At 48.1% G+C, this 13,506-nt stretch overlaps 1 protein-coding gene across 1 annotated transcript in view; it reads right to left on the bottom strand.

Annotated features, from left to right (window-relative positions):
* Positions 1-7,677: 7,677 nt before the first annotated feature.
* Positions 7,678-13,506, bottom strand: part of RNASEH2A (ribonuclease H2 subunit A) — a 31,396-nt gene continuing 25,567 nt past the window's right edge. The window contains exon 8 of the mRNA XM_040346548.1: positions 7,678-8,524. Within this exon, the coding sequence (XP_040202482.1) occupies positions 8,392-8,524 (133 nt within the window). The 3' untranslated portion in view covers positions 7,678-8,391. The remainder of the gene's footprint in view (positions 8,525-13,506) is intronic.

The following is a 13,506-nucleotide window of genomic DNA, read 5'->3' on the forward strand; positions in this document are numbered from 1 at the left end:
GCCACCAAGGAGCGATTAAAATCAGGTTGGTGTCTGAGGCATTCAATTTTTGCAGAACCCTTGGGATGAGATTCAAGGGAGGAAAGGCGTAGGCCAACCGGAATCTCCAGGGTTGAGCCAACGCATCCACCCCCAGTGAACCCTGCTCTCGGGAGAGGGAAAAGAACCTGTTCACCTTTTTGTTCCCCTTGCACGCAAAGAGGTCTACTTCTGGGCGACCGAGCTGTTGGCAAACCCAGCTGAAGGTCTCCGGGCATAATTCCCATTCCCCCTGAAGGATGGGCTGGCGGCTCAGAAAATCGGCCTCCAGATTGAGGGTCCCTCTTATATGGACCGCTAGAAGAGAGGGCACCCTCTGTTCTACCCAACTTAGGATCCTCAGGGAGAGGGCTAGGAGAGAGTGTGACCTGGTGCCCCCCTGCCGGTTGAGAAAGGCGATCGTAGTCGCGTTGTCGGAGAGGACTAGGACCTCTCGGCCCTGAATTCTCTCCTCGAAGGCTTCCAGAGCCTCCCCAACCGCCAATAACTCCCGGTAGTTGGAAGACGCCCGCCTTTGCTGGGGGTTCCAAGAACCCTGGGCTCGAAGTTCCTCCGTATGGGCTCCCCACCCCCAGCTGCTGGCATCTGTAGTGACTTTGATCGGGTTGACCTGACTCCACAGACGACCCTTTAAAAGGTTCTGGGGAAACAGCCACCACTGTAAGGTGTCTTTTACTGGAACCGGGATACTGACCCTGGTATCCAACGTCTCTTCCGTTCCCCCCCAAGATGAGAGAAGGAAGGCCTGCAGGGGCCTTGAGTGGAGTTGTGCCCAAGGAACTGCCGGGATGCACGAAGTCATCCGTCCCAACAACCTCATGATTTCTCTGAAAGAGGAATCTACAGCCGCTACTAGGGACCTGACCGCTGTCATAAGACCCTGTGCTTTGTCTTGGGATAAGACAAGCTTCCTTTCTAGGGAGTCTATAAGAAAACCTAGGTACATCTTCCTTTGTTCTGGAAGGAGAGAAGACTTCTCCTTGTTCACGATCCAACCAAGGGATTCCAGGGTGGTTATGACAGTGGCCAGGTCCAGAAGGAGCTGATCCCGACTCAGGTTGAAGAGCAAAAGGTCGTCCAAGTAAGGGACGAGGGAGATCCCCTTTAAATGTAGAAAAGCCATCACCTCTGCCAGGACCTTCGTAAACACCCTCGGACTGGAAGCCAGTCCGAAGGGGAGGGCCGAGAACTGCCAGTGCTGAACTCCTTGGGCAGAGGTGAGGGCGAATCTGAGGAATCTCTGGTGATCCGGACAAATAGGAACGTGAAGGTAAGCATCCCTCAAGTCTATTGTCACCATGAACACGCCTTCTAACAAGAGGCCCCTGAGACTGTAAACATTCTCCATACGAAATTTTTTGTATTGAAGATGAACGTTTAGGGGTCTGAGATTGATGATCAATCTGAATTTCCCGAGTGGTTTGGGAACGACAAAAATATGGGAGTATACCCCCTGGCCCTCTTGATTTGGAGGGACTGGGACTATGACTCCCTGTTCGGCCAGGCTGGCAACGTTCTGGGAAAGTCCAGCGGCTTTGCGGGGATCGTCTGGTAGGTGTGTGAGGAGAAAAATGGGGGGAGGAAACTGGCGGAATTCTAGCCTGTAACCTTCCCTGATGATCTGAAGGACGTGAGGACTCCTGGTTATCTCCTCCCAAGCGGAAAGGAACCTGAAGAGCCTGCCCCCTACCCTCTCGTCACTTGGGATCCTTTTCACCAGGCTTGGGGCTGGAAAAAAGGATCCCACTCTTTGGCTTATCCTTTCCAAACCCCCAGCGCCTGCCGGGCGCCGATTTCTTCCCTGGGGGGGGGTTTTTCCTCTGGTTGGGACGAAAAAACTTCCCCCTATTTGCTCTAGGTCTGGAGGGAAATTTATTTCCTTTTTCAGAGGATCTCGCTAGGGCCTGATCTAATGCGGTGCCGAACAGGAGGGAACCCTCAAACGGAATCGCACACAAGCGGTTTTTTGACGCAAGGTCGCCCCTCCAAGTTTTCAGCCAGACAGCTCTCCTAGAAGCATTGATAAGTGCTCCAGTCTTGGCTGAAGCGCGAACCGTCTCAATAGCTGCGTCTGCCAAATAGGCTACCGCACTGCCGATCACCTGGAGGGACTCTTGAGTTTCTCTAGACTTGGAAGAACTTGCTAGATGATCTAACAGCCTGGAAGTCCAAGCGGCAGTGTTCCTTGCGACGCATGCTGAAGCTAACGCAGGACCCAAAGCGGCTGCATTGGCTTCCCAGGCTCTACGGAGGGAGGTATCAGCACGCCTATCCATGGCATCCCTTAAACTCCCTGCATCCTCAAAAGAGAGATCGGATTGTCTAGAGACCTGAGCTAAAGATGCGTCAAGACGAGGAACTTTAAAAAAGGTATCTTCCACCTCATCTTTAAAGGGGCAGCGGCGTTTCCAGGTCTTAAACTTGGGAAGTTTCTTTTCTGGCTCAGCCCATTCCCTCCGGATAATATCCTTGAGGGATTGATGCACTGGGATAGTCTTAGACTGAGGCTTAATTAAACCCAAATACATCCTGTCCTGGGCTGAAACCTGCTCCGCTGGATGTTGGATCTGCTCAGAGGCGTAAATGGCTGCGAGAAGACCCTCCATATCATCTGCGGAAAATATATATTTTCCAGACCTGGCATCCTCGTCCTCTTCCTCCGCCTGGCTTTCCACCAGGCCCTCGTCCTGAAGAGTGACCTCAGAATCCTCGGAGTCAGAGGAAGGAGCCTTCCTAGTTCGCTGGCGGGCCAGCCGCGCAGAAGTGGATCCCTCCTGAGACGAAGGACCAGGCACAGGGGGATCAGACTCCCTACTTTTCAAGGAAGATTTAAAATCCTTGAGAGTGGCGAGCATTTCCGACTGCACAGAGAGAAAATCCTTCATGATTTGCGAGGTCTCTTTCCCAGCTAGTTTAAGGATACACTTGGAGCAAAAGGGTTTGTTATAGTCTGTCGGGAGCTTATCATTACAATTCCCACATTTCTTAATTTTTTTAAGGGGCTTAGAAGATCTACTGGCTTCCCCCTGGGCAGAAGGGTCCTCTCCTAAAACATAATGTAAAATAGAAAGGCCCATTAGCAACATACTCTCACAGCTGAGGGTTTACAACAAGAGGGGGGGGGGGGGGAACTCCCCACCCCCGAACACAAGGAGGACTCACCCCGGGTGGACTCCTCAGCAGCCAGGTCTGTCAGACGGTCCTCCATGATGAGGGCGCCCGGCCCTTCTCTCTCCCCGGCTGCGTGTTGCTCTGCCTCTGCTGTGCTCTGCAGCGAAATGTGGCATCCGTCGGTGGAGGCCGCCATCTTGTAGGGGCGGAGTGACGTCACGCCATCGTGCGCGTCATCAATACGCGCCCAGCAAGTGACGGCGCCGCTCGGAGCGGCGCCCAGCCCAGCCGACACCACGCTGCAGAGGGGAAGTCTCCCTGTAAGGTAGGAGGGAAGACGGGGGGGGGGGGAGAGAGGAACGGCCGCCTCAGAGCACTAGGGAAGCCCTGCTAGCTAGGAGGCTCTGGCGTCCAGGGAGGCACTCTTCTTAGTTAGCACTTTCAGCCTCCCTAGACCAAAAAGAAGGGATACCCCCCCGGGAAAGTGCAAGCACCTTGACCGGACCCAAAAGCACCCAGTACCTGTGGTCTAGACTCCGGGGGGGGGGACCACCAGCCCCAGGCCTTAGGTCAGGTGAAAAATAAAAAACTGTTTCGCTGTAGGGGAAACACAATCAGAAACTGAGGCACACGGGAAGGGTGGGGCCTTTTAACCTCTTTTTTTGATTGTGTTTCCTGTCAGGTGGCCAGTCTACTCTCAGCGTGCCGTCCTGGAAGACGAGGGAGAAAAATGAACCCCTTACAGTAGCGATTATTTGCTCTTTTTGTACTTTTTGTTTTTTTACCCTCCATTATGTTACTAAACTTCTCAGGCCTGGGTTCACACCTGTTTTTTGGTGCTTTTTGCAGAAACACACTACAGTTCATTTACATGTTTTCCTATGGGACTTGTTCACATCCATGATTTTTTTTCAGCTGCTGCGTATTTGGAAAGGGCAAGGAGTTTTTAACGCATAACGGTGCTATTTTTTTTCTTTTGGTTCAATATACTCCAATGGAGAAGCTGCAGAAAAGCAAGTAATGTGTTTTTGTGGCAATTTGTGTTTTGTAATCTGCCCGGCAACAAATTGGCTTAAAAAAAATGTAAAAATGCAATTTTTTTTTTTAAGGCTATTATCCGATTAATCCAAATAATAATCGGCCAACTAATCGATTATGAAGATAATCGTTAGTTGCAGCCCTAATTGTGATAAATAATTTAAACTAGGGTTGTCCCGATACCACTTTTTTGAGACCGAGTACAAGTACCGATACTTTTTTTCAAGTACTCGCCGATACCGAATACCGATACTTTTTTTTTTTAATGTTATGTGACAGTGGCAGTATTTTTTTTTATTATTTTTTTTTTTTACAGTGATTTTTTATTTATTTTTAGGGGGATTGTCAGTGTGTTTTTTTTTTTTTCTTTTTACATTATTTTTTTTTAAATATTTATTGCAATTTTTTAATCAGCCCTGTTGGGGGGTCTTTGGAGAGATATCAGGGGTCTTAACAGACCTCTGACGTCTCCCCTTTAAGACAGAGAAAGGGACTAAGGTCACAGATCCCCAGTCCCTTTCTCAGCTGCACTGGAAATGAATGGACAGGAGACAGAGGCTCCTATCCATTCATAAACTGAAGCATCGTAAACACAGTTTACGATGCTCAGTTATATGAATGGACAGAGTCAGTGATCACTGACTCTGTTCATTCTGAAAAGGTAGGAGCCGGGTTTAGCGGTTTAGCGGCTCCTACCGCCGCTCTCCATCCTGACAGATTGAGGGGGGAGAGAAGCCGGGCACGGAGCGGGGAAGAGAAGCCTGTCACAGAGGAGCGGGGGGAGACCTGTCACGGAGGAGCGGGGGGAGAGAAGCCTGTCACGGAGGAGAGAAGCCTGTCACGGAGGAGCGGGGGGAGAGAAGCCTGTCACGGAGGAGAGAAGCCTGTCACGGAGGAGCGGGGGAGAGAAGCCTGTCACGGAGGAGCGGGGGAGAGAAGCCTGTCACGGAGGAGGGGGGGGAGACCTGTCACGGAGGAGCGGGGGGAGAGAAGCCTGTCACGGAGGAGCGGGGGGAGAGAAGCCGGTCACGGAGGAGAGAAGCCTGTCACGGAGGAGCGGGGGGAGAGAAGCCGGTCACGGAGGAGCGGGGGGGGAGAGAAGCCGGTCACGGAGGAGCGGGGGGAGAGAAGCTTGTCACGGAGCGGGGGGGGGGGAGAGAAGACGAGCATGGGGGAAAGACAGCATGGGGGAGAAGACTTGCAACTCCCCTGCCTGCCCAGGTATCGGGTGAGGCATCGGAGCATTTCCCCCGAGTACAAGTACTCGGGGAAATGCTCGGTATCGGTACCGATACCGATACTAGTATCGGTATCGGGACATCCCTAATTTAAACCATTAGCAATGTCACTTTAGGCTGGTTTCACACCTATGTGTTCTTCCCTTCCAATATATTTTCAATGGAAACGCCATCAAAACTCATGTCAAAATATTTTAATCTGCATTATTGCACATTTGCAATACACTTAATGTCTACATGCATAACACACATCAAGGCGTATTAATGCATGAACGTGTCTCTTCACATGCACCGTCAAGCATCTAAACCAGGGGTCTTCAAACTACGGCCCTCCAGTTGTTCAGGAACTACAATTACCATAAAGCCTAGTCATGTCTGTGAATGTCAGTTTTACAATGCCTCATGGGATGTGTAGTTCCACAACAGCTGGAGGATCCCTGATCTAAACATTTGGCTTCCATCTACCGTATTTATCGGCATATAACACGCACTTTTTTTCCCCTGAAAATCGGGGGCAAACCAGGGGTGCGTGTTATACGCCGATAGCGTACCTCATCGAGCCCTCATCTCCTCTCCACTTGCCTCCTCGGCTCCCACGTCGCACACACACACTACCGCCTCCGCCCCGGCATTGGACCAGTGTTCTGCCTATCACAGTAGCTGGTCCAATGCCGATGGCGGAGGCGGGACTGTGCGTGTGTAACGTGAGAGATGAATGGAGAGGAGATGACAGCTCGTGATTTCCTGATTGAGACTGCAGGTGAGGCTGCATTGGCGACAGTGGTCTGGCTGCATTGGCGACAGTGGTCTGGCTGCATTGGCGACAGTGGTCTGGCTGCACTGGGGACAGTGGTCTGGCTGCACTGGGGACAGTGGTCTGGCTGCACTGGGGACAGTGGTCTGGCTGCACTGGGGACAGTGGTCTGGCTGCACTGGGGACAGTGGTCTGGCTGCACTGGGGACAGTGGTCTGGCTGCACTGGGGACAGTGGTCTGGCTGCACTGGGGACAGTGGTCTGGCTGCACTGGGGACAGTGGTCTGGCTGCACTGGGGACAGTGGTCTGGCTGCACTGGGGACATTGATGGGCACTGACCCTAAAATTGCTTCAAAGCTGTTTATTTTAAAAATATACTTTTTTCTGAATCTTCCCTCTTAAAATTAAGGTGTGTGTTATACGCCGATAAATACGGTACTTCATTTGAAAATGCAACAAGCAAACATGCAAAAGGGAAGAAATCCAGCTTTAGGCTGGCCATTCATTATACAATTTTCCTTTAGATTTGCCATAACCATATAAATATGAGGTGAAACCTAAACACTTTAAATTTGTATGCAATCAGGCAGGCCCTTGCACTACATAGGTGAAGGTAAATCTAAAGGAAATTGAATAAGAAAATTGTATAAAATGTTCAATTCTTAGCCAGTTCTGCCAGCAGCAATGTCTCTGCAGGAGAGATACCCCTGTCAGCACTGTGTGTTGATGGGGGACTCGTGGTTGCAGGAAAGAAATTTGCACAGTGTATGCCCTTGCCTTACTCCCTTAGCCTCTAGTCACACATTTCTAAAATAAAAAAACACAACAAGCATTTACAAAATAATAAGTTTAATGTTCCTAAAGGCTTACTTTTAAAAGAAGCACAGAAAGAAAAACGTAACTTACTGATAAACGAGTTAACTAGGACAAAGCAGAGTTCCTTTTCTAGTTTAAAAAAGTGTTTTCTCTTAAGGGTGTATGATCCAGCACAGTTCCATGGAATGAACACGCCTGCACAATCCTACTGGCCCATTACAATAAGCAGCCTCCCTGAGGCTTTGGTAAACAGTTAAATCAATGCGTATAGTTACACTTTAAAGTGGTTGTAAACCCTCTCTGGCTACTTTTACCTACAGGCAAGCCTAGATTAAAGCTTACCTGTAAGGTGTTTGCAATATCTCCTAAACCTACACGGTTTAGGAGATATTTGTCAAAAAGATTGCTCTGATGTCTACGGTGCATGCGCGCCGTAGACAACGGCGCAGGCGCACTGAGCGTGCCGGGTCTTGACTGTGATCTGCCGGTCTTGCGCGCATGTGCAGGAGTGACGTCATCGCCGCTCTAGCCAGTCACACCGCCAGAGCGGCGATACACAGAAGGCACTCAGAGGAGGGGGAACAAGGAGCGTGTCGATCTCAGGTAAGTCATTCATAATGAGCTAGTATGCTATGCATACTAGCTCAATATACTTTTCTCTTGCAGTTTCCCCCCCCCCCCCCCCACGAACATCTCTAGAGGGTTTACTTCCTCTTTAAGGTGCAGAGAGTTGAGGCAGCCTGCTGATTTTGAATGGCCTGGCAGCCTAACCTGACACACGAAAAGTCAAACATGACCCCCTTTTTTTTTTTTTTTTTTTAACACAACGCACCACAAACACAGAGCATGTGCAGTGCAGGTGCATTGCCCGCTATTGTAACACCGCTTAAAAAGTGCAATTCAAAATTAACACCACCACCCTTTGCAGAACACCACCACCCTTTGCAGATTACCATGTGTTGTGGTAACAAGTGCATTTTACCACAGTGTGAAGGTGGTTTGATTTTAAAGCGTTGGAGTAATAAAATTAAAAAAAATACCAATACAAATCACAATTAAAATTGTCATTTCTGATCTAATCTACACATGGAAGAGTAAATAGAACTTCAAAAACTGCTGTACATTTTTTTTTTTCCCCCCTCGACTTTTTCTCAAAATTCAATTAAGAAAAAATAAAATAAAAAATACAATCTTTTAGGCAACAAAACAAGGAACTTCCAAGTGCAGACTGGATCACAAGAAAAAAAAAAAAGTGTGTTTGTTATTAGGGATGCCATTTTGGTATATCTGTCTGAAGGACGCAGCTGTGTTTGGAGGACTCGCTCTGCTATCTGTCCAGCGGTATTGATGATCTATAAAACTAGTTAATATCGGTTACGTTGGGCTGATCCCTCCTATAAATCAGTCATAGGCTCCAGGTGTCTCTCCAGAAAGAATCGGTGCCTCTGCGGTTTGGATTCCTTTGTTCCAGAGAAGAACGACAGTAGCGACTTAGATGACTTATCTGCGTCTTCCTCTTCATCATCCCTGCAAAAGAGATACCAAAACAAGATTTAAATATTAAAAGTTGAACTTCAGAGAAACAGTATAATATACCATTGATATGCATATATGAAAGGTGCTTTACCTGCAAAAAAGGATTTCTGTCTATCCAGTCCATAGATATACACAGACAGGCAGTACAGCCAGGTTGCTGGCCTGCCTTTGCTCTGCTGCAGGTAGGCAATACAGCCCAGCCCCCTCCCTGCCCTTAGCCTGTGATTGGACAATGAAAACAGCAGCAGACCACGAATCCTCCATGAGATCACTCTGCTCGCTCTCTGTTGCTATGTGTTTTTTGCCAAGAAGCATTACAGCACAACGGATTGTCTCCCCTCACTGCTCCCCCACCACCCAGCCTGAGTGCTGCTGAGCAATGGATTATCAGAAGTCGATAAAGGCAAAATCAGCTATTTACATTAAAAAAAAAAGACCCTGGTTGTAATATATCCCTTTTTTCAGAGCTGTCCCTTTGCTGTGGTTTCTTGCCACCAGTCTCACGGGATAAATCACATCCCCAGTGAAGTCCTGAACCCAAAAGATGTCCTCCGTCTTCCCAGATTCCATGACACTCAGTGTTATTCAATCACAGAGATCCTGTGAGTACAGGGCGTCATGGGTTCCCCTAAGGGGGCATCACTACAGCACCCTGCATACATACAAGGATGAAATGAGCCAACCATGAGAAGTGTCAAATGACTTGAAAGGAAATTTCTGAAAAAGGCAAGTACATGTTTTTTTTTTATTTTTTTTTAATAAACACCCCCCTCTAGGGCAGGGATCTACAAACTGCAGCCCTGGGGCCAGATGCGACCCTTTGCACGCCTTTATCTGGCCCTTGTGGCACTAGTCCTCCCACCGACACCAACGTTGGGGCACTAGTCCTCCCACCGACACCAACGCTGGGGCACTAGTCCTCCCACCGACACCAACGCTGGGGCACTAGTCCTCCCACCGACACCAATGTTGGGGCACTAGTCCTCCCACCGACACCAACGTTGGGGCACTAGTCCTCCCACCGACACCAACGCTGGGGCACTAGTCCTCCCACCGACACCAACGCTGGGGCACTAGTCCTCCCACCGACACCAACGTTGGGGCACCAGTCCTCCCACCGACACCAATGTTGGGGCACTAGTCCTCCCACCGACACCAACGCTGGGGCACTAGTCCTCCCACCGACACCAACGCTGGGGCACTAGTCCTCCCACCGACACCAACGTTGGGGCACCAGTCCTCCCACCGACACCAATGTTGGGGCACTAGTCCTCCCACCGACACCAACGTTGGGGCACTAGTCCTCCCACCGACACCAACGTTGGGGCACTAGTCCTCCCACCAACACCAACAATATGGTATTGTTTACTCCCGCTGGACACCTGGACATTTTCTACTCCCAATGGCCATGGTCCGGCCCCCCAAAATTTTGAAGGACAATAAACTGGCCCTTTGTTTAGAATTTTTGGAGACCCCCCTGCTCTAGGGGATTGACTGGGGGCTAGAAGGATGAGACCAAATTTAAACATGTAATTGTCAAAAAGTAGTGTCTTGGTGGTCCACAGCAGCCAATCAGCTTCTGACTTTGAATGTGCAGGGGTCTCCAAACTCTCTAAACAAAAAAAGGACCAGTTTACTGTGTGACCAGTGAGGGTAACAATTGTCCTGGTGGGAGTAAACAGTGCCCCATCTTTGATTTTGGGGAGGCATAGTACCCGATTTTAGGTGTCATGGTAGGAATTATGCCCCATTGTTGGTGTCAGTGGAAGGACTAGTGCCCCAAGGGCCGCATAAAAGGCATGCAAAGGGCTGCATCCAGCCTCTGGGCCACAGTTTGTTATAGAAGCAAAGATGCCCTTAATCTATCCACTACTATATGTGCTCCAACTTGGGAGACTCTAAAAATTATAGCGTTAGGACCGCAGTACACAGAGAAGCCTTGACATGGGCACTGCAGCATACGCATATATTTGAAAATGTGTGCAAACAAAAGCCTCTGTTTTTAAGTGAATTGTTAAACAAGGTCAAGTGGGTAGCTTTGCAGGCCGGCTGGCAAGTGTGCTGGGAAATCTTTGTGCTGCAGAACCTCCAGTTATTTACAATGCCCATCAACCTCCCACCGTGCCCCCAGCTACCTCCAGAAACCATTCCCTACAGGGCCACCAACTCTGCTGCAGAGTCCCCTAACACACATCTCCCCACAGTAAACCCCATCCAGCATTACAATAAAGGTTTTACATTCCCATACTTTTATTGTGAGAGTATAAAACGTTATTTTGTGCTGTTAGGGTATGGAAGGTTTTAGAAGAATTTACTGGGCCCTGGTCTCCAAAAAACAAAAACAAAAAAAGTTGAGAACCCCTGGTCGGTCTAAAAACTGTCCATATATGGGCAGACCAGACCCCCCCTGCAGACAGCTCAATCTTCAGTATATTTGACATATGACCAGTAACTATACCAGATGGTGGCATGGACAGGCAATAGTTGCCCCTATGTGGGGGGTGTGTAGTAATAAGGGGGTGCTAATAGAGGCGTTCCTGGTCACGTTCAGCTACTTCCGGATTTGGCACAGAGAGGCGGTGGAACGCACGCTACACCTACCCACGAGAGTGAGACACAGTGCGCCTGGTGCTCCACGTCACACCTAGCTGTAACACGCTTGATTCCTTAGTGCCAAGGTCTCGGCACTTGCACAAGCAAGCGGCCAGTTGGCTTTTGTTTTTAACCTGTTTTATAATAAATCGCGGAACTTCACTATGGCCAGTTTTTCTTCATTTTATCCATGGCAATTTCTTCTGCTGGAGTCCATTCCTGGCCAGTCCCATCCAGGTACCAGTACAGACCTTAGGCCACCAACTGTACTAAAGCTCCACCTGATCCTTTTTTGGCTATCCGGACATAACAACCGATGCGGCTAAAAGCCCCTCGGTTGTTATGCCGGAGTAGCGGGAGGGGACATCCTCCCGCCGCCTCTCTGACCGGGACTCGCGTCCCACCGGAAGACCCGATCCTCGATCCGGCGCCTCCAGTGTCCAGGAGCAGACTGAAACTAAGCTGTAAACGGCTTTGATTCAGTCTCCGCAATGTAAACACGGAAGCGACGTCATGACTTCACTTCCGGGTTTCTCGGCTGCCAATGGCGCCGGATTAAAAAAATTACACAGTATTCAGAATCGCCGTTTTCGGATCTTTTAGACCCCCGATCCCTCCATAAAGAGTACCTGTCACCACTTATTACTGTCACAAGGGATGTTTACATTCCTTGTGACAGCAATAAAAGTGATCAAAATGTATAAAAAAATTATAAAAATAAAATAAGAAAAAAAAAAAAAAATGTTAAAGCGCCCCCCTCCCCGCGAGCTTGCACAACAAAGAAAAACGCATACGGAAGTCGCACCTGCATATGAAAACGGTCCTCAAATCACACATGTGAGGTATTGCAGCTATCATCAGAGCGAGAGCAATAACTCTAGCACTAGACCCTCTGTAACTCTAACCTGGTAACCATATAAAAAAAAAAAAAAAAAAAAAAAATTTAAAACGTCGCCTATGGAGATTTTTAGGTACCGTCGTTTTTCACCATTCCATGAGTGTGTGCAATTATAAAGCGTTACATGCTTGGTATCTATTTACTCGGCGTAACATCATCTTTCACATTATGTAAAAAAATTGGACAAACTTTACTTTTTCAAAAAAAAAAAATTCCCAAAAAGTTGCGTTTAAAACACCGCTGCACAAATACCGTGTGACATAAAATATTGCAACAATCGCCATTTTATTCTCTAGATTCTCTGCTAAAAAAATATATATGTAATGTTTGGGGTTCCAAGTAATTTTCTAGCCAAAAATACGGATTTTAACTTGTATACACCAAATGTCATAAATAGACTTAGGCATGAAAGGGTTAAACCACTATTGCATTGTTGACCTTATAGTTAACATATTGTTTAACGCCAGAATTTGGAATTTATCACCTACTATTAGCGCCCCCTTATTACTATACACCCCCCACATTGCTAAAGTTGTTTTCACACCACTTTAGGGGAGCAGCTTCCTTAATATATTTCACATTACCATAGCGCGGAGTTCTCTATTTACTCAATAGTTGCCCCTAAGCAGGCACAACGGGAGTGATTAAAATATGTACCAATGGGGGTCTTTGGCCAATCACATTCCTATTCATATAGGCTGATTATGGGCAAGAAATGGTTGAAAAGACATCTATGGGCACCTTCAAGATTGCCAATCAACGTGGAAGAATCCAGCTACCAGGAAAGTCATTTTTGACAGATTTGAGGCAAGTTTATACTATGAAGACACATGCAGAAATGTGTCACCATATTATCTTGGGTGAACAGCAAAGATTTATCAAACCCGTTTGGATGATCTCTCCCCACTAGCACCATCAGTAAGTGGAGTCTTCTGATGCCGACAGACATTAAACTTTTGCCCGACCCATCTGATCATATAAATGCCTGAGCAGATGTAGCTTCCCATCAAACAGAAGGCCACAGGAAGCCGAGACCTGAATTAGAGGCACAGAAAACACTCAAGGATCTGCGGTGATTTTACAAGTGGATAATTAGACGTGTGAGTAGGGATGGGGGATGGAGAGAAGAAGACGTGCAGGAAAATCCTCTTTACAACACAAGGTCTGTCTGACCTCCTCCCCCCCCCCCCTCCAGCAGCCGGCATAATCTGACACTGCTAATTAGCGCCAATGTTACTACCAACCAAGGCCAGCTTCGGCAGAAATCCATGACCTACCGTTACAGTAACTGCATGCAGATAGATGAGAAAGGCCCTGTGGATATTCTTACCCACTGCTACTGCCCCCTGTTGGTGGATTAAGGCCTAACAGTACAGGTAAAAAAATCCTATTAAAAAAGGAAATATGGAACAAAAAAAAATAAATAAATAAAAAGTGTTCATACATACACATTCATTTATTTATTTAATATATATATATATAT

This window comes from Rana temporaria, chromosome 3 (genome assembly GCF_905171775.1).
Source record: "Rana temporaria chromosome 3, aRanTem1.1, whole genome shotgun sequence".
Taxonomy (NCBI): Eukaryota; Metazoa; Chordata; class Amphibia; order Anura; family Ranidae; genus Rana; species Rana temporaria.